A 22576-nucleotide genomic window follows, 5' to 3' on the forward strand; every position below is an offset into this window, starting at 1 on the left:
TGACAGCCGGCTCAAAAAATGGGTGACGCATAGTTTGGACACCTCCTGGACTGCCGGAGTAGTTGGAAACCCGATAGAACCGGTCAGGCGGTGTGAAGGGCCGGGCTCGTCGACGGGGGGGCGTCGACGGTACAGGTGGAAGCTTTTCGTCCAGCGATTTGAGCAGCGAGTGCAAGGAGGACAGTACCTCCATGGACAGGGTCGCCTGAGAACTTGGAGGCTGGGTAAACACCTGAGAGCAGGTTGCCCCTGATGGAAACCTGGGCCGTAGACCGAGGTCCTCTGGGCTCACAATTCTGAAGCCGTCGTCTTCTTTCGAGGCCCTTGACGGTGCCTGTTCCTGTAGCAACGTGTCAGGCAACCCCATATCAAATACCTCCGGTCTCCAGGCCAGCACTTCCGTCGACGAGGGCATCGTCGCCGAGGTCATCGCTGGGATGACGACGGGTGAAATCGACTGCGTCAGCGGCAGTGAAGAACCCGACTGGTTCGTCGACGTCGGGCCTGCAGGTGGTTTAGGCGTTCCCGCCTTCATAGCGCTCTCCCTGCGTTTATCCGAAACTCTACTCGTGGCTGATCTGTGTTGATCGCCCGAGGAGGTTTTAGGCCTCTCCTTTCCTTTCTTCGACGAAGATGACGAGGAGGTCTTTCCTGCCGAGTCTTTGGACGAGTCCCTGGAAGAGTGACTTCGCGGAACGTCCTTTTCCGCAGGTCGCGATTTCTTAGCCAGGGGTTCTGTCGAAGTTGAGCGTCGAGGGGCTCCCGATGTTTTCGCAGAGGTCACGCTGCGTACAGAACCCACCTCTGACTGAGGGTAAGCTCCCGCACCGTCATTTAACCAGGATACCAGTCGACGATTTCGATCCTTCAGGGCTTTCTGGGAAAAACCTTTACATATATCGTACTGGTCTGCCGAGTGATGAGGGTGAAGGCCATAAATACAGTCTAAATGGCTGTCCCCCTCGTAAACCTTTTTCAGTCCGCACGTGGCACACGGGCAAAATAGAGGTTTTCCCGACATTCCGATAAAATTAACAAACTCACAGGAGTTCAACAATACGAAAATCTAGCAGTAGAGACTACGCGAGGAGATCCCACTATCTTTGGAGACGGTTGAAATCTGACAGGACCCGCGGGGGCGGGGCTTTTATACCATTACGTCCAACGGGGCTTGCGTGGGCGGCCCCGGAGAGGACATAGACGTGGATAGGACACACAAGTGTCGGAAGTTTTTTCCTATAGGAAATGACTATATATATGTGTACCGAGGGTTCCCAGTCTGACGACGGGGAATATTCTAAGCATGTGAATCCATGAAAGATGCAATGCTGGAGAATGAATGTGCCCTGAAACTGGTATTCTGCTGGTATTATACCCCCCCCCGATGCAAACTCACCACTTCCAGGCCTCTGTATCGTCTCTCTGCTGGCGTAACTGTGGGGCTCGAGGATCGTATTGCCACATGTGGTAGGATTGTCCGCCGATTCAGTCCTTCTGGGACAAAATCGTGTCGCTTATTGAAGCCATCACGAGCACCAAACTCCTGTTGTGCCCCAAGAGCCTGCTCCTGGGGGCCCCAAGTGAGGAAACGTACCCTAAATCTGGAGCCCAGGTGAAGTTACTGACACATCTAGTGCTGGCCGCACGCATCTCAATTGCCCACTGCTGGAAAACTGCACAAGGACCAGAACCTGCCCTTTGGTGGATTAAAGTTTGGGACATCTTTGTGGCCGAGAAGGTCACAGCCGCAAAGGACAGAAAGCTACATCTATTCTAGGCGATATGGGCCCCCCTGCTGGACTATAACCAGAAGTACCCTGCATTTACTTTTAAACCCCGGTTGGCAAAACTTTACCTACACTAAAGCTTGGGGGGTTGATATTGCAAATGCAGAAAGTCAGAAGATCAGACGATATACAATTTGATATCGAGAGAAATTAAAAGTGGCTCCAATAAAATGTTAAAGGCCTGGTCCATCCAGAACTATGAAATCTTTGCATCAGTGGAATGTGATGAAGAAACTCTGTTTGTGAATCCAACAAAAACTCAGAAGAAACTGAAAGAACTAGATTGGATTATAACCAAAGAAACAGCTGCCCAAAACAAATTAACTCAGCAAATTAACTCAGCACCTTCCACCTAATACAAGGGGATTAAATGAAATTCAGCCCTATATAAAAAAATTTCCCTCAAGACCAGCGCGAGATATGCTTATGAGAGCGAGATTTAACCTCTTACTAACGAATGAAATTCTATCTATTAGAGGTCTATCTCCGAAAAAAAGACTGCCGCTTTTGTACTGATAAATCAGCAACGGAATCAATTTGTCATCTGATCCTTGATGTGCTAGCACTGGAGGCTTAAGAGAATTATATTTGGCGGACATTTTAAGCGAGTTCGCACTCAGTGATCAAGACGATTGTTGGGCGAAACTAATAGGGGGGGATAGAACACAATGGCAACTGGCAACCTTTAACATCTTAAAAAATGTAAACTCTGTTCTACTTTTACAAAAATCCCCCTCGTTAGTTACCTGACCAACAAAAGAACTTTCAAAAGATTTTTCTTGGACAGAGAACTCATGCTGACAAAATTGTTTTTTGCACAACTGTTTTGTAAAACATCTTAATGATTAAATACAAATAAAAAAAAAAACACAAAAATATTGCCCGTTTGTAAATCAGGGGGGAATGACACGGGGAGGGTGAGGGGAAGACTTCTGATCTACTCATAGCCTTTTTGCCGGACTACTCGCTATGTAGATGCACTCTGTTCACCCTGAGATGCTGGCTATATTTCTGGGCAAATGAACAATTGCAATGCATCTCTTGCTTTGTCTTTCCTTGTTCCAACCGTTTAATAAAAATAAGTTTAAAAAACAAAACTCCCCTCTCCCCAGGAAAATGGTACAAAATAGTGCACCTATAAATGAGGGATGTCTAAAGGATCAAGGTTACATTCCAGAATAGGGCAAAGTCAATGGAATAAAGAACACAAACTGGGCTGCACCGGAAAAGGAAAGTGCTGATTGCAAAACAGAGGAAGACAGAAAGCAGAAAATACAGGTAAACACACTAAATTCAAAATCCAAGAACAAGAAATAAGAAACTAGGAACCTACGCATAAGAACCAGGAACAAGGGACCAGTCACTAACAGGAACACTGCAACAATGACCAGTGTTGGACTGTAGCAAACTGAAGCTTTTAAAGGTGGCTAACAATGACACGCCTCAGGTGTGATGGTTGTTTCTTATACTCCACCCAACCTTGTCCTGCAAGGGTGTAGATTAAGCAGTGAGCAAGGAATACTGGTAAGCATAGTCTTTTGACTAAAAAAAGCATACTAGCTGCCAAAAACCCTAAATGGATCCGGAAAGGGAAGAAAAATGGAAAATAGGGTGTTTGAGCCCCCAAACCAGCACAGTACTGTGTTGTAGGGTTGAGAAGGTAAGTCCAATATGAAACCATTCCAGAATCATGACTCCAAGTGGCGGGAACAAGAGCAAGGGAAGCCAACCATAACAGAAATGCAACATTGCCGACTTTAATGTGAGCCCATCCATAGAGCACTGTATTTTTGTTAAAGAAAATGTATTCGATGTTTTATAGTGTGTCACGTATCCATAGAGAGCCTTTAGTTACTTCGATGTAAATTCCCCGAAAGTAGATAAACCTAATACATACATTTGTTTCCCACTGCCAACATGTCCTTTTTTCTGACCAATTTACCACAAAGAACCCTTTTTGTCTTGGTCCTTTATTTTGATTAAATTCCCTTGGTATTAAAAACATTTGTATTTTTTCAGTCTTTTTTGTATACATTTTTCCAAAAATAAATTCACATATAAAAACATACATTCAGTGTATAACACTTAAAAAAAATATATTTTATTCTTTTATCAACCACAACGTAACGTACAGACTTCCGTAAACATTTACGTAACAATATACATCTGGATCCTGTCTGTATACCCCCACCCACTCCTTCCCCTTCCAACTCCCCCCACCCCAAACTCCAGCCTATCCACATGTTTGCGCTTACATGCAACATTAACTGTTTCCTTACTCATTTCCTGTAATCCGCTTATCATGGCGGGATTACCATTGCCTGTCCTAATTCGGTATGCCTTGAGGCCATCAGTTCCTGCACCACGTGCTTCCATGAGTCAAACTCCATATTTTGTTCCCCTTGGCCTCTACAGGCCGCCTCCTGCCACATTGCGGTTTCTGCCAGTGTCCATTTCCGAAGGTCGCTCCACCACTGGTTTACATCCGGACCCCATTTTCCATCCCATTGCTATCCTGCTCTTCGCTAGGATGTAATCTAGGTCCCTCAGCTTGGTGACACGTCTCGCCCGCTTGGGGCGCACAAAAAGGCCTATCATACAGGCCTTGGAAGATCCTGTGTCCAACTTGATACCCGCCCTGGCTAAGACCTGGGCTATGTCTTCCCAATACTGACGTATCGTACCACAGGCCCAGAACATATTTAACAGATCAGCATTGATCTATCCACATTTTGGGCACTTCTGTTCAGTGGCATTACCAAATTTTGCTATTTCCCCCCGGTATTAGGCACGCTCTGTGCGTTATGTACAATTGGATTAGCTGGAGCTTCGCGTTCCTAGATACTTTCTCATAGTACACCAGAGTTCTACCCCATGCTGCACCTGTCAATTTCTCCTAAAAGTCTGCCTCGCAATGAAGCCTAGTCTGTTTCAGCGTATCTCCATTCCGGGACATTAATAGCTTATATATCCTCGACATGGTCTGCCCTCCTTCTGAAATATCATAAAAAGTCTCTATCTTGTCATCTTCCTGTAGTACCCCGTCTGTTCCCGGCCATTTACGCTTTAGTGTAGTGTTAAGTGTGGCATATATTATATGCTGTCCGCGGTGTATGCCCATCTCTGCATATCAGAATAAAGAATAGAGTTATTGGCTACCAATTTCATAGACACACAGAAGGTGCACCTGTGTTAAAGTACGGATAGTGTACGCCTATGCTAATCCAAGGATCACAAGGAGGGGAGGTGTGTCATAAAACAAAGTTTAATAAATGACTCAACAGTTAAATAAAAAATAATATATATTTAGCAAAATGCCTAAACAACATAAATAATCTAAAAATACAAAGAAACCAAATCAGATAATGGTCGATTAGTAACAACCAAGTGCAAAATTCACGTACTGCTTTGTCAATAACAGCACGCAATTACTGTCAATACTTATGATGGGTGTTTCTAGTTCGGATAGAGATTCAAAACCACAGCTACTTCAGTGATTAAGCATGGTTACTGTGGGTTCCGAACTGTCATCAAGACACAGTTAAGTTGTATAGAGGAAAAATGGGGCTTGGTTGACCTAAAGAGTAAATAAAATTGAAAAGGGTGTGTTTTAAAATGTGATCTTCCCATGGAGCAATCAGGGAACGGGAGACAAAGAGGTGACCTACAAGCAAAATGTGGGTAGCGTCTTGAAAATGAAGAGTAATTTCTCGTGTCGCTAGTACAGGCCAGCGGTTCAAATTAGATACGGCAGAGGCTGGTATCTGGTGAGAGAAAGGCTTAATATTAGCCGGGAGATAGAACAAATGAAGTTTGGTGCAACGGTTAAATTGCTGAAAAAATAGAGCCTCAGAGCCTACCTGGCTTCACAAGGTCTCATCTTGCTCAGATGGCAATGAATACATCGTGGCTGTTTGCATGAAATATTCGGACACAGCTGGTGAATTGGTCCTGGCTCCCGGGATGTATTGCGGGGCAATTGTCAGGCGGGGGCCTAGGATTGAATTAGAGGAGGGAACATAATGTGGGCATACAGTACACATAATGTGTATACAGTGAAATGGGAACATGCGCAGTGGATCGTCCACAGTGATAGAAACCAAACCAGTAGCTTGAAAATGGCGTGGGTGGCGTACTGTTTAAATGCCGCCCTGACACACAGAAGATTCCCAGGGTGCTAGGGTTGTATATGGCACCTAACGAACACCCCGTGGTTATGGTTCAGGAGAGGAGTGAGTAGCGTAGTGCTTAGTGCAGTGATCGCAACGTGCAGACGACAACATTGCGATAATCACAGTACAATTAAGAGGACACCAAGAGTGAAAGGTGGAATGAAGTTGAGAGATCTCTTAAAAGCTATGCGACAAGGCGACTCAGTGTTAGAAGGCAGAAGGGGGCAGGGGGAGTGAGAGCTTCCTCTTACCTCTCGGCTTGTGGAGCTGTGAAGGAAACTAGTGTTCTGCATTCGCGCATGTGCAGAAGGGAAGGTAGTGAATGAAGCAAACTTTATTTAGTTGCGTATCGTGTACATGAGACAGAAGTTCAGATGTAAGCTTCAGAAAGAAGCCGGGCGGCACGTACAGGGTGTCTGTTAAGCCAAAATGATAATGCCAGCCGCGAAAGCAGAGTATGGCCGGGGGCATATTTGAATGCATGCAGAATGTGTTGAAAAAAAATCACATGGAGCAAATATTGCAAAGTTTCACATGTGGTGGGTGAAATTGTACAAACCTGTGGGTACAATCTTGAGGGACAATCATGTCGCTAGATTAGGCATAAATGTGGGCAGACACAGTCAACTATACAAAAACAGTTTTTAGAGCCCTACATGAAAAATGGGGAGAATGAATTAAAGGATTGCATCATTACAGAACGAACGAAACAAGGAACAATAAGGAAAAAATGTGCCGCTTTTTCAATGTTAACACAAAACATTTGAACATGGTTCGATCAGAGATACATTTGAAAAGACACAAATGACCGGGGACACAAAGTAAAAAACCCAGTGATTTTAGCAATAGGTCTTGTCTAAAATAACAAAATATAAGACTGCAGGGATAATTAGCAACTGGCATCTGGACATGGTGACATTGACGTTGTTTAGTGACAAGTACAACAGTTATTTTCCAAAAGTGGCATAGATACAGAAAAATGCCACAGGAACACAGTGTGAACATAGTAAAACATGAGGTACTAGATTGCAGTGGCAGGTGGCTTGTTTATTATATCTGCAAATTGAGTGCCAGTCTATATGTTAGTAACAGTAAGTTAGATGAAGAACAAATTCCACTGAATCGATATGTTGAGACCTTTTCTTACAGAGTCTAAACGATAGATCCATTGTTGCTCAAGTTTACGTAGTGTTGCCACTGCGAAAAGGATGTTTCGCTGTTTGCAGAATAAACCAGAAAATGACATCATGGCTGCATTTTTTGGCTTTAAAATTTGCCACCTTTGGTTTGTCTTCTGTCAAGTTTCTGAGGCACGATCTGTGTTCGCATATCCGTTGCTTAATGGCACGTTTGCATTTGCCTATGTATAGTAGGCTGCAGGGGCCTTTTATGGCAGATAGAGACCACTAGGTGTTGCAGTTGGTGAAGGTATTAAAAGGTCCAACTTCTGCCATTTAGATATATTTCCTGTATGTTGGTGGTAAGGCTGCATACGGAGCAGGTTCCACATCTGCGATGTCCTTTTACAGGTGGAAGATTCCAAAGAGTTTGTTGTGTATTGGGTGGGTGGCTTGGTTCTTCATACGTGTGGACTAAGCAGTCTTAAGTTTCTACTGCGTTTGAAAATAAAACGCGGTTCTTCCAGTTTGAAGGATTCTGTTGACAATGTGCCCCAGTGTCGAAGTACCGCCTTTCTGAGTGAATTACTTAGAGGTGTAAAGGTTGTTACACATGTAATTTTGTCCTTAGGTTTATCTCTGGTTGCTGGGGTCAGGCAGGACTCTCTATTTGCATGTTTTGCTCTTTTTCTGGCTCTTCGGATGATGTGACCAGGGTATCTGCGTTCTTTGAGGCGTGTAGATAGTTCGATACTTTTGGTATCAAAGTCACTTATTGTTGTACAGTTACATCTCAGTCTTAAAAATTGTAAGCTAAGTTCTCTTTGAGCCCCGCAAAATGGAAACTGTTATATTCTATGCAAGTGTTCTTTGACATAGGTTTTCTGTATAGGGTAGCCCCTAAGGTGTTCTTGTCAGCTTTGTAGATTTCTAAGTCCAGAAATGGTATGCACATTTTGTCGTGATGTTTTGTGAACTTGATGCAAGTATTCCTTGTGTTTAACCATTCTAGAAAGTCGAGTAGTATCTCTGTTCCATTCCAAATCATGAAAACATTGTCTATGTAACGATACCAGCACCATACATTGGTGTTAAAGGTATTGGATTTGTGGTAACTGGGGATTTTCTCAAAAAAGTCCATGAAAAGGTTAGCTACGTCGGGGGCAAAAGTTGCCCCCATGCTTGTGCCGTGGCATTGTTGGTAGAAACTTTGCTCATAAATAAAATAGTTCTCTGTCAAGGCGAGTCTGATGCATTCTAGTAGGAAAGCCGTGGATGGTTCTAGTTTTGGTCTCTGGCCTCTGCAATTTCGTCAATGCCATCCTGCTTCTTGTATTGTGCCATAGAAACCTATGGCATACTGTGTCGAGTTTTCTAAAGAAAACGTTGGGTATATAGTACGGGATGTTAGTAAAAAAAATGTAAAAGCATCGGGAGTACCACCATCTTTAACAATGCTGCTCTACCCATCACCTTGAGTGGTAACTTGGCCCAAGAAATCATGTATTTCTCAATATTCTCCATCGCTCTCACCATGTTCTGCAGGCATTCGGTCCTGGGGTCATGAAAAATGTTAACTCCCAGGTATCTGAATGAATTCACTTCCCATTCAATCAATAACACTGGCAATTCGCTTAGATTTCCCGATATACCCGGCCAAGTGGAACAAGCAAGATTTTTGTGCATTAATCGTAAAGGCTGATAATTCTGCGTATCTCTCAAGTACATCTAAAATATATTGCATGCTGGTTTCAGGGTGCTGTAAGTATAGCAACATGTTGTTAGCATATAACAAAATCACGTTATTCATGTCACTCAACACTATACCCGCCTCTCGGTATTCTTTTCTGAGATACGCCGCTAATGGTGCCAGGGCCAGAATAAATAACGTAGGTGACCACGGGCAACCCTGTCTCATGCCTTTCTTTAACAGCCATTTATCCGAGATGTAGGCACCCGTCTTGACCCTCGTGATTGGCCTGCTGTAAAGCAGCTCCACCCATCTTGTGTATACAGGTCCCATGCCGAACTTCCGCAGGACCGCCAGCAACCATGGCCATCTGACCGAGTCAAATGCCTTGACCGCATCCAATGAGGCCACTGCATACGGCTCTGAACAGTGTTTAGTACAATCTATGATGTGGCGTAACCTCCTCAAGATGCATTTGATATTTCTGTCTGGGACATATCCTGACTGGTCTGTATTAGCTTAGCCATCGCTGGCTTAAACCTGTTGGTCATTTGGGCCACAAGTAGTTTCCCATCCTGATTGAGCAGTGACAGAGGCCTATACGATCCAAAGTCTGTAGCTGACTTGTTGGGCTTCAATAATGGGACAATGACGACTCACGCAATGACCCCAGCAGCATACCTCTTTCGAGTGCTTCGGTCAGCATGGCTAGCAGCCGAGGAACTACGTCAGCCTCAAATTCCTTATAAAATTCACTGGGTAGTCCGTCTGTCCCTGGTGCTTTACCCATCAGCAGCCCTCTGATAGTGAATTCTAGTTCCTCCTTAGGTATGGGGGCTTCCAGCTGACTTGCTGCCTCTGCATCTAGGTTTGGGAGATCTATCTGTGAGAAAGCTTCATCTATGTCCGAGGCTTGTGTTGTTAATGTCTCTGCGTATAATACCTTGTAGTACTCCTGAAAGCACTTATTAATACTTTCCTGCGTTGTATGGACCTCCACATTATCTCCAGTGATCTCGCTTATTTCCCGTTTGTGTTCACTTTTTTATGGCCCAGCCAATAGATGTCCGGACGTGTCCCCCTCAGTGTGCTACCTTTCTACATTTTTCATATAGTACAGGTTGCCCAGTCTTTCCCAGTGCTCTAAACATTCCTGCTGCAATCGGGTGACCTTGCTGGCTTGGTCCTTAGTCAAATTTCCTGCATTATCTAATTTAGTTTCAGTTTCCCATAGATCCCTTTCAATTGCAGCCTGTATTCCCTTCGCCCTAGCTATCGGCGTTCCTCTGATCACTACTTTTAAGGCTTCCCACAGCGTGCCTGCCGATTCAACACTCCCCATATTGTTCCTGAAATAATCTTTCACTCCTTCACTCAGGTGCTCCCAGAACTTCGGGTCCTTCAGGGATTCACTTCTAAGCCTCCAGGTCGGGATGCATGTTCTTGGGGGTGAGCTCTGTCATGAGACCACAAGGGGGGCATGGCCTGATAATACTCGTGCTTTGTATTCAGCTGTCTTAATTTGCCCAGGATCTCTTACCCCGTGAAGCCATAATTTAGTTTGGTGTGTAATTCCTTGGGGGCTGTGTAACGTGAATGGTTCCATGTGTTAAATAACCCCGCAAAAATATCACCATATTTTTGCGGTGATAGAGGCATGGACTCTGCGGGGGACACCCCTGCAACTCCCGCATCATTTTTAAATGTGTGGGGGACACCCCCGCAACCCCGCTCCGACAAATTACCCCCTCCACCCAAAATATCCCCTATGGCGTGTGAATATCCTTGTGTCAACGGGTGTAGTGCCCTACATATGTTGGCCAAATTAAATGCTTGTAGCAGTGTATTTAAGGCTTTAGCCGCTGGGCTAGGGTGTTTCAATTTGTCATCTGACCTATACAGTTTTGGGCATAGCTTACAGTTAAAATCCCCACCCCACACTAATGTCTCATTCCTGTGTGTGCCAATGTGTGCATAAAGTGAACGGAAATAGATTGCTGTATCATGATTTGGTGCATAGGTGTTGATTATGCTCACACTTTTTTGCTCCATGAGTCCCTGCACTATTATCATCCTCCCCCCCACATCTGCAAAGGTCTTAAGGTCGGCACAATCCATATTAAGACCCCTCTCGCATATGCAGAATACGATGAACCCAAAGTTGTCCCCGTCCATTTTCTAGCTAGAACCATTAATTTTTCAGCTGTAAGATGGGTCTCCTGCAAAAGCGCTATATCTATTTTCTGGCGCCTTAAATAAGTTATTATCCTGTGTCGTTTAATATAACTATTTAGGCCCTTACGTTCCCAAGGCTATTTTAAGTTCCCCCATCGTGAATTTGCATCCACACTTGTCTCCCCAGTTCAATGTGCTTTACCAACATTTCTCTCCATAGGCTAGCTGGCAACTAACTACCCCAACTCCCCGATCTCCCCACCCCCCAACAATTGCCCAGCTCAATTCCTTGTACTCAGGCATACCTGCTTTTCCTCCTTACCCCAGTCGCCTGTACTGGTGTCTGGGTGCAGCAGGCAGATACATAACTGTTAGTATCCTCAAACAGTACTACTCTTAGGTTAATAACACCCCCCGCCCCCCAGGTTGCTCCTGAATGGGTACCCCTCTGCTGGCTCCTGCTGTCCTCCGAAAAATATGCCCGATTCCACAAATAAAGCCTTTTCTAGTTGCCAGCAGTCTGCGGTATCCTGCCATATTTAACTATGCGTCTGTGGTTTGTCAGCTTGTGCCTTCCTCCCTCGACATCCGGTCTCCTTCTCCAGTCGGCATATTCTCTGTGGCCATCCATTTGTGGGCTCCTTCCGGGGGGTCAAAGAAAAAGGCCTTCCCCCCTACTTATTATTTTTAACCATGCCAGGTACAACAGCATATATTTGAGGTTAGATGTTCGCAGCCTTCTTTTTGCCGAAGTAAAGTTCATCCTTTGTCTTTTCACCTGCATAGTGTAGTCTGGGTATGCAGTGATATTAGCCGATGCTCGATGTATAGTGCCACCTTTCCGGAAGTGTTCCAGTATCCTTTCCCTATCTTTATAGTTTAAGACCTGGCTTATAATGGGCCGTGGTGGGGCTCCCTGTGGCGGTTCCCGCGTGAGGGATCTGTGTGCTCTTTCCACTGTAAAGCCCTGGGTGAGGTTACCTGGGCCAATTTCTTGTAATAACATGGTTTCTACGAAGTTGGTGGGGTTTGTTCCCTCCTCTCCTTCCGTAAATCCAATGATTCTGACATTATTACGTCTGGCCCTTCCCTCTGCATCTTCCACCCTACCTTGCAGGTTATTTACTGGTTGTTGCAATACCGATACATCCTTTTAAGTGTCTTCCAGGCTAGCAGTATTTACAGCGACTTCCTTCTCAAGCACCCCAGTCTGCTGCGCGAGGGTCCGGACATCTTGTCAAAGGAGGTTCACATCTGTGCGGCGTATATAATTTAAGTATCTTTTAAATTAACAAACACCTGCCCCTGTGTCTAACAGACTAATCTATGCACCATACTGTCATCCAGCAATTGAGATTATTCTGTTTCACAATATTGCTGGTCAGTTTCTTTTTCATTTGTACATAATTTTGAATTTCAAATCTAAATTTGTATTATTTGTATGAGGCATGTTTTAATCCCCTCTCTATCTGTTGGACTTTGTGTATTCTTGTCAGATTTTAAATGGGCAATCATTCTATTCTCGAACAATGTGATCGGTATTTCCTTCACAACCTAATGTTACATTTTGTGTTTCTTCTTAATGGCCAGTAATTAAAGTTGTTTTATGCACTTAATACATTGTTGGATCTCCTAGGGGTTCTGCCATATTAAATAAACAGGAGCTTGCATTTTCATTCGGAGTAAAGAAGACACTAGTTCTTATGGCCTAAATTAGGTGGATATATTTTTTCCCTGTTCCAGTGAAAGACACCAGTTGCAGTCGGAGCGTTTGTCTAGTCACAGAAAACTGTGGCTGTAATAAAGGAAAAACTTAAAAGGAGTTTTTTTAGTCCCATCAGTAGGCGTCTCATGTTACGCTCACCTGACTCCCACGGAGGCCCTGGCCTGGTTCGCGCTGCTATGACCTCTTATAAGGTGATGCGCAGGGTTCGGAAGACGGACTGGTCCGGGCCCCCAAATCTGGCTTGTCTGGCTCGCAGAAGTATCCTTCTGTAGGCAAAAATAGGGGATTAACTGTCTGCGGGGTAATGCAATCGGCCTCCCACTTTCCCCTCTCACCCTCCTTGAAACCCTTCTGTGATTCTCGTATCGTCTCACCTTAGGGTCTGGGGGGACGAGCTCTCCATCCTGCTTCTGATGCAGGGGCGCGTTGGTATCCAGTTACTTCACTGGATTTTCGGATTGGTGAGAACCAAACTTGCTTGGCTTCCAGGTAAGTTTTTTGATAAGAGGTTTCCCTTGTGTCCATGCATTAATGTACTAATGCTAGTGTCTTTTTCCACATTGGGGCCGGGGTACGGAATGCCGGGGAACAGGCACCGACCCGAGATGAGAGGTGAAATCCTTGTAGAAATCAGGTAAGTCTTTAATGAGCGTTTTTTGGTAATGTCTTTTCATTCGCTCATTAACGCTGATGTCTCTTTTTCCCCTTAGGGGCCGGGGTTCGGAAATGCCAGGATGCGGCGCGGACCCGAAATGAAGAGGGAATGAATCAACAGGTAAGTCTTAACATGGAGATTTAGCTTTCCTTATTCCCTTCTCTCTATCACCTTTTGTTCTGGTGTTTTTTCTCCCTAGGCGCTGGGGCGTGACTGCAAATCCGGATGATCGCTGCTGAACATAGAGGCTGTAAAGGTGAGTGGAATGCAGCGCTGCAGCGATCGACGCGATGAGCTTTTAAATTAAAGTCTTCCTTTTCAGGATTGTCGGCGAGATGTCTCCGGGATGCGGATTTAGCAGGTAAGGACTTTTCCTTCTTCTGTTCTCTTCTTCTCTTCCTTTGCAGGTGATCCAGGATGCTGGCAGGCGTGGCAGAAGTCAGGATGCAGGAGCAGACACGGTGAGCGTCCAGCTGCTAGATGCAGAACAACGCGAAGCACGTGTGGCTGTTCGGGTGGGGTTTAAATAGCCTTTGAAGAAGTTCCAGGTATGTTTTCTTCCTCCAATCAGGTATGTATCCTTCCCCGACCACGCCCGGATGGTAAATTAGTCCCACAGGTAAAGTAGTTCCTTTCAGGCCTCAAGGAGGCCGGGATCCTGCAGCATGGTCTGCATCAGGTAAGTGCACCCAAGCATTCCCATAATGAGCCTGGCGCCTATGGCGCCAGGACTGATGTCTTTTATGAGCCTGGCGCCATAGGCGCCAGGACACTGTCCAAAGGGCCCCTATATTGGGTTGCTGGGTCCTTCCTTTGGGACTGGATGTCCGCTTTCGGGGACGCCGGGCTTGAACCGGCTCCCCGGGAGCGGGCATCATGACAGCTCAATACTGCATCAATGCAGAGTTCCAAAACGTTCTGTGCCAGATGTTTTTTTTCTGCCATTTGTTTGGTCTCCATGTGGAGTCACGGAAAAGAAACGAGAACAAACTGAAAAGTACCCTACTTTCAGAAGCATTGTAGAAAATACTTATGTTTCCAATAAAGGTCATAATGCGGATTCAACCCTTGCATATGCCCAAAACAAATCCTCAAGGAAACAAAATGCTCCAGATCAACCACTAGATGGCGGACTAGGAATTGCAAATTAAACTTATTATTTTTTTATTTTAAGGAGACTCACGCTGAAATAACATAACTAAAATTATTCCCTTCCAGATCCCATTAATTTTCAATATTTGCCCAAAATAACTCTGGTATAAAACGAAATGTGCCAAGTTTTGTGATGATCTTTCTTTTAGTTTGACATCTCCAATGAAAGAGCATCTGTTATCATTTTTTGCCTTTTATATTTATATTTTGTTAACATTCTTTTTTCATTCTGCATTTTTATTGCATGGGTATATCGCAGCATGCCCTTTTGTTTTCATGGTCTATATTTGATAGTTATACTTTACAGCAATCTGTGCTTTAGGTATATTGTTAAATAAATAAAAGACAGCCTTTTTTTGGAACTTCGTAGATTGACATATGTATGCCTGGCAATTTTTCAATAAGGAAATTACACTTTGTGCACACATAGGATAAAGGGAGCAAACATTCCAGAACTCATTGTCCAGGTATCCCCATTGGTATTACTACCATAATCAGAGTGCCTTTACCACACAACAGTAAATCAAAACATAACATGCACGGTGGGAAGAAAAAAAAAAGTGAATTGCTCTAGCACAAATAGTTAAATGGAGAAACAATTTGCAACATGCTCACAATGCGATACATTTTCATTGGTGGGAGACATGAGAGGAACGGTTGATCTTAATATAGACTCAATTACTTGATTAACAAAAGTGTCTAGCTTAAATTGATACAAACACAGTTGAAGACCAAAAAATGAAGGTCCGATACACACAAACATACAATGTACAACTCACTGAACTACTGAGGTCACTTGATGTTCCAACAAGTTCTGTACTGGAATTGGATTTAGGAGAGCTGGGCGGAGTCAGAGTAGAGCACACAAGATGCACCATATGATATTCGTCTTGCTAGAATGGGAAGGGAAAAGAGAAATAGATGAATCACCAAAACAAAGTCTAAAAACAATTTGTATTTGTATTTATTATGTTTATATAGCACTTTACTCCAAAACGCTGATGAGCTACATTTTACATTCTTCAAATTCAGGACTGAAACTTAGTGACAAGCTTCTTGCCCACCAAACTGATGGCATGTCATCCAAGTCAAAACGAAGAGACTGCTTTATTTTCCACAACAAATTAACACTTGGGATGCTTGAACGCCAGAGAAGTCCATGCAAGGATTTTCTTGGGGAGCTCTTGTGCCCAATTTGGCATCCCCTTGGCGCGGTTTCTTATTTCTGGATCTTTACAAATGCTATTCAAACAAATTAAAGAGCAAGCATGGAGTGAGTTTTGTACAGGAATGTTAGCTTCAGTAATAAAGTACAACAGTCGCTACACTGATTATCTTGTATTTACTTCCAAGTCCAAACTCCACAACCCCTTCCCCCAGACTGATTGCAAAATTCCCCAACAATAAGACTTAAAGGATGACGACAGCTACAATATGGACGGAAGGCACAGGGAAAAAAGGAGGCATTTCATGACCAAACTGAGCAACAACTTTAGATCGAGTATACAACTTTCATTGTTTGCAAAAAGTAAGGGGTCTAGCCACGGCGTACATGATTTTGAAAAGGCATGGATGTCTATGGAAAAATACTACTTGTGTGTGTGTCTCTCTCTCTCTCTCTCTCTCTCTCTCTCTCTCTCTCTCTCTCTCTCTCTCTCTCTCTCTCTAGAAGCTAGGACAAAGAAAGGGAAGAAAGAAGCATTTCTACTCGCACAAAAGAGGGTTCTGACGAATTGACAGAACTACAAAAGGGAAAACCGATTGGGGAGTTGCTGATTTACTGGGTCAGGCTACCCTGCGTTCAGGCGAGTAGTCCGAGGACGGGGATCTGTGACATCTTTTCTTCATGTCTTCGAAGAAGATAACGAATGGTGAGAACCGCTTTGTGACCGAGAACATTACTTTGACCATTTCCTCAGCAGGGTGTCACCTCTTGACTCATCCGAAAAATGCCCTTTTCACAGAGTCGTGGACAGGGACTTTAGAGGGGACCTACCCACTGCTAGTCCCCCATTGCGTTCCTTCAAGCCTTACCCGTCATGGATTGGCAAGATCTACAGTCGGCATTCTGTGGTTGACGTCAAAACACCAAAAACAGACCCGATGTGGGTCGGTTAACATCTTTTAGCACCATAGTCGATGCATTTCTTGAACCTGGTAGAAGTTGATGATGCCATATCAAAGTTATGACGCAGTTTCGTGAGAAACCAGACGTGCCGTATCCGAAGCAAAAGCTATTGCGGAAAAATTGAACTGAAGTAACAGGCACAGTGCATACTATTTATACCATCAATTACGTCAACCTCGAAACAGAGGCCCTCGAGGGACATCAAGTAGACCACGAGGACGCACACCGCCCAAGAGCAAAAACAAAACTCCGAAGCAGCTGACGTTGGAAGGGAGATATCTAAAGATGGGGAATTTGTGGGAGGACACAATCCAATCGAAGTATACATAAGTTCAACAAGGAGGAACAAGAAACGCTTGCCATTGGTCTCAGCAGTGTGAGAGGAGCACCGTCAGACTAGCGTGCCTGTTACTGCATGTCATGCTTGGAGGTCCATCTTAAGCGGTTGAATTGCAGCATAAGAAGAAGTGTGTTAAAGTGTTCCTATTTAGGCATGGACACAATTACTTGGTTTTAAATTGTGTTTGGTATGTTAGAAGTCAAAGATTCTTTCATATAGCTATGTTTTCTGTAGGGATGTATACCTGGGGGTGTGTCGCAGTAGGAAAATTATGTTGCCTCAACAAATATGCATTGTTGGAGCAACAGCATTTTACTATAGCGACACACCTCCATAATGGATAAAGGCACAAGACCCTCAACTCAGATGTTACTAATCAGCGCGAAGACTTATGCGCTCTTTCCCACATATGTTCACAAAAAGTTGCCTGAATTTATAATCCTCAAATCCCCTACCCATTTCTGCATGTATGACTGTGTATCAGTGCTGCCAGCGGGATCCAATAGCCTGTAACAGTTCTCCTGTCTAACCAGAGGTAGTCCCTCCCACCAGCGAAAGTTCCAATCTCTAGGGAGCCCTGGCACCCCTTTCTTTACCTATGGGTTAGTGACCCAGTGCCTAATTTGCATGCATCTATGCCTTTGCATGTATGCCTGCCAACGAGAATTTGGTTCTACATTCCTCATATGTGAGTGGGTTGGTGCCTTCATACATTTGTCCCAGACTGAGTTTAGCACCCATTTCCCATCTCTTAAAGGTCAACGCTTCAATCCCTGCTGAGAATTCCAGGTTCCCAAGAATTGGGGACAGTGGTCCCAGACCTGAGGAGATCCCCAACATGCTGCAGCCCCTATCCCAGTATTCGAGGGAGACCTCTGTAGAGCGAAGCAGTCACCCACCCCAACCCCTTACATAGTACGCCATGAACGATAAGTTAAGGAGCAGCATTGTTGTGACTCCCTTTTCCAAGCCTACCCACTTTTTGCCCCCCCATCAGATTAGGGCCAATCAAACATTGCACTTATCTGAGCTGCAATCAGGTACCGTTTAATTGAGGGAACTCCTAAGGCTCCCTGTCACAGTGAGCGCACAAGCATTTTCCTGGCAACCCGAGGGTGAACGTTCTGTCCCAAATAAATGTCTGTATTTTGCACTGTAGCCGCTCCCAGCCCTTCATGGGGACCTTAACCAGGAGTGAATGGAAGGCATATATTACCTTCGGAATTAATGACATTTTAACTGCTGTGATTCTACCCAGCAAAGAGATACATTGCTGGTCCATCTATCCAGTTCCTCTTCGCACTATCTAAACAGTGTCAAGAAGTTGTCCCTATAAAGTGTGGCATGGGTCGATGTCAGGAACACACCCAGGTACCGCAGTTTATCATTAGCCCACTTAATTTGTCAAACAGGTTGGAGTGTACTCCAGTGTATGTTCAGATTCACCAATATTCAGCTCTACTGATTTGTCATAATTAATCAGAGTTCTGATAGTTCTCCAAAACCTTCTATAACTGAAATGGCTCTTGGCATAGACGCTGTGACTTTTCCAAGAAAGAGGATAATGTCATCTGCATATAGGGCAATCTTGCTGCGTGTTCCCAAATGAGATGCCCGAGATGGTATGGTCATTTCTTATTTTGTGTGCGAGGGGTTCCAGTGCTAGGGCAAAAATAAGAGGATAAGGCATTCCTGACTGGTACCTTTCCTGACTCCAAGTGGCTTAGTGAAATTGTGGTTCACCTCGATTATTGTGAATGGGGATTGGAAGCTAGCAAGAACCCACCTCTTAAAGGAATAGTGCGCTCAAAAATATTATTGTCCCGAGCATTCGGGCATGTGGTTTTAAGCAAACTGTGATCAATCGTAAAAACATTTCCTATGCACCTTACCTTAGTTTTCCTCACTTTTACACATGCAAAATCAAGCAGCGGGGCGCAGCCATCTTGTGCCAATATTATCCGTTGCCGCATCGCCCTAAGTTCAACTGCCCTCGCGGCAGTAAATCATATCACCCGCCCCTGAAGCTGACATCACTAGACGCATAGTACCCATTTCACAACGCGAATGAATGCACATCTCGTGTCTACGTACTCCGTGCCCCAGCTAATAACGCGTCTCTATGGAAATGGCATGACGCCTATTTCCTCAATAAGTGTAAACAGACCGATTCTCATCAGACAACATCAGAGTTGCTTTTTCAATCGTTTCACTTTCTCGTTTCTGTGACTCGTTTGTGCTCGGTTCAGCTATCTTCATTGCTAGTAGTCTGTGCGAACAGATACTAGTACTAGCATTACTATCAATTTAAATTTTGACATATAATGGCAACAATACAGCCCTACCAGTACGAGCCGGAGTATTCCGAGGCAGAATTAGTTGAAAGAGAAAGATGCAGAAAAGATGTGGCATCGGACGACAGTTGGGAGGACGAATCACCGGATCATGAGCCTGAGCCTAGTCGCATGGAAGACGTTTCCACCTGGTGTACCTACAATCGGTGCGAGGTCATGCCAAGTGAGGAGAACTGCTGCTGCAGAGAAAACTCTGGCTGCTAGGCCTACATATCGGAAGAAGACACACCACCGCTATGCGTTACCGAGTTGCATGACTTCAGGGCAGCCTGCCTCACAAGGTCCGTGTTGAGGATTATGATGGTGCTTATGCATGAACTTCACGCAACTGTTCGCCCTCGCAATCCAAGTAACGAGTAAGTGTATTCTAGAGGAGATGTCACTTTCACCATTGAGGCCACTAACATTTCATGTTTGTCTCCTATATTGTCGTAACTTTGATCTATCACTACCAAATGAATGTAGTCTGGCAATTCAATACATCTCTCGCGATTTAGGGAAATCATAGTAGTCATCTTATGGGTCTTTCACGTACATCCAAGAAACAATATTTCTCTGTGCCCCAAACGTTATGGATTGCATGGGTGTTCACTTCTGAACTGTGTCTACACTTATAAACCCAAGTTGATTGATTCATGAAGTAACATTTGTACTGGCAACTAAACCATAGGATACAAGATGCATTTTCAACTACGGTTTGTACACTAATCGGGTTCATTTAAATACAGTATGCATGTTTCTCTTCCAGAGGTGATACAGGCTGGTGGCCTATCGTTCGTTTACATGGTGGCTTCATGGGAGGCTTGGATAGCGTGTTCGACGAGTAATACCCGCCTGTGTCGTTGGAGCCATTCGAGCCAAATTCTCCAGTGACAGCGGTCAGTACAGGGGATTTTCCCACACTGTGCTGCAACCAGAAGTATACAATTTATAGTACATTTGGGCCATCAACATCAGCAACAAAATAAAATAATCATCTTAGCAATAGTTGTTTCAATTTTTCAGTGAATCAAGGACACGCTCACTCGTCTATGAGTGACATGCAACAATGTTAACTACCCTTCTACGCTCATCCCCTCTGCAATAATCCATGCCCCCTCCACCATCAATGGCATTTTGCACCTTTGTGCGCTCCCAAGGGGGCTGGAAGTCTGGGAACGGCCGAGGTGCCAAACACCATGTACACTAAAAAGGTATCTTCCGCACAGCGGCCATTGTACACATGCCCTACCCAGACCAAGTGTCTCCAGGCTCCCCTGAAGCAGACCGTGCCCCTGCAATCCACATAAGTGTGTCTCCATTCAGCAGTGTTCTGGGCCATTTTCTGCACGCCTCGTGCTCATCCATCCCCCCCTCCACTATCAATGGCATTTCGCACCTTTGGCCGCATGCTCCCAATGGGGGCTGGCAGGGTGGGAACGGGCGAGGTGCCAAACACAATGCACAACACTTCAAAGGTATCTTCCGCGCAGGGGCCATTGGTCACTGTGTCTCCAGGCTCACCTGAATCAGACCGTGCCAGAAACATGTCACTCATACACACGCACTTTTCTAATTCTTTATAAACCCGTTGATATTTATCCTGAAAACATCTGTGAGCACTGGAAGTCATCTCCTGATCGTGCTACCTGCTCGCCGGCTACTAACTACCCTGCTTGCTGAATCTAATTGTTTGTAAGTCAAGGTAAGGGCAGGTCACCTATTAACTTCACTATAATCATCTCTTTCTGATCTCAAAATGTCCATCTATTTCGAACGAATGTACTCAGTAGTGTAATGTTCATTCATCTCAATGAATTTACCATTGTCTGCTGTTTAAAGGGTTCTGATCTCTATATATAGCACATTTTTTTTTTTTTTTTATTGGTTAGACAAAGTTAAACCTTTAACATTCCTTTAACAATCCCTCCTCAAGGAGGTGGAGGCCCCCCAAAAATAGGGTTGAGTTCAAAAGTCTCTAAATGATCGCCCCTAGGCCAGAGTCACCAGTTGTTTAGGTGGCGTCCACCTCAGACTCTCTCTCCTCCCACTCCAGGTTCAAAGATTCAACAAATTTCAATGCGTCCAAAGTACGGCCCACTTTCTCAGCTGTGATGAGCCTTTCCCAATACTCTTCTTCATTCTCCTCCGTGATCAGACTCGTATAATTTCCCATATACATCAGACGAGTCAATTTCAGGTTCGGACAAGTTAGCATAACATGCCTTATAGTTTCCAGTTGGCCCTTCTTTCTGCAAAATCTACAGTATGCTAGTGATTTGTCAATTTGCCTTCTACGCCACCTTATTTCTCTCGACTGCCAGATGTTAAATCTACAGCGCATAAGCAGATCTCGGTAGTGCTGTGAGGGAAATTTCATCAGATATGGAGGTAACAAATTCAGGACTTTGCGTTCCCAGATGATATTATGACATAGATCACGTGCTAATTTCTTTTCCTGTGTTTCCTCCCAGTCTTTTTCCCGATTTGTTCTTTTAGCCTTTTCTGGATTATTTTTCAGAGTGTCGTCGGAAATTGCCAGGTGTTTTAAAGTTTCTTCACAACTCTTTTTCCAGTCTTGGAGAATTGAGTCACTACTGAAAGCGCCTGGCTTTGCTAGGATTCTGAATGGCACAGGCGGATTGTCTAAAATGCACTTTCTATAGAGTGATAATGATTTCCACGTCGTAATTGAAGAAATGGATTGCAGTCTTAATTCCATTCTTATAAGTTCCAAAGGTAGCGAATTTGGTAGGCGCAGGATCTTTCGCCAAAAATAGGCTTCGCAATGGTTCCAGACCTCCCATCTTAGGGCTAGAAGGGCCTCGGCTCCATATGTGATGACAGCTATTACCTTTTGCTTATAGAAAGTTATAATCGGCAATAGAGAAAATTTCCCGTATCTGCGATGTACAAGTAGCCCTTGATTAACCAGACTTTTTAGTTTTTCTCTGATCAGGGTATAGTGGTCCTGCTCATTATAGCTTCTATTAATTCTTATCCCAAGGTAGATCGTAGTATCGACCACTGCCAGTTTTTCTTTATCCAACGACCAAGACTGTATTTTCCCTGCCAATTTCTTTCCGCGAGTTGATTTCATGGTCAAAATCATAGATTTTTTTGCGTTTACTTTCATATCATTGGCTTTAAGATATTCATTGAAGGCCTCGATCCTGCGCTGAAGACCTATCGGCGTCTGATCTAAGAGCACTGCGTCATCCGCGTATAGCATCCATGGTATTTCTATGCCATTTACCTTCGGAGGGAAGGCCCGGATCCGATCTTGTGAGGATTTCATGT

The 22576-nt window shown here is 44.4% G+C and overlaps 1 protein-coding gene across 4 annotated transcripts in view; it reads right to left on the reverse strand.

The window, feature by feature from the left end:
• HERPUD2 (HERPUD family member 2) overlaps positions 1-22576 on the reverse strand; it is a 1113814-nt gene that overhangs the window by 699094 nt on the left and 392144 nt on the right. For all 4 annotated transcript variants that reach the window (XM_069613247.1, XM_069613249.1, XM_069613250.1 and 1 more), the window contains one exon: positions 15255-15368. In XM_069613247.1, coding sequence (XP_069469348.1) covers positions 15255-15368 — 114 coding nt within the window. The remainder of the gene's footprint in view (positions 1-15254; positions 15369-22576) is intronic.

This window comes from Ambystoma mexicanum, chromosome 5p (assembly GCF_040938575.1).
Source record: "Ambystoma mexicanum isolate Mex_15411 chromosome 5p, UKY_AmexF1_1, whole genome shotgun sequence".
Classification (NCBI taxonomy): Eukaryota; Metazoa; Chordata; class Amphibia; order Caudata; family Ambystomatidae; genus Ambystoma; species Ambystoma mexicanum.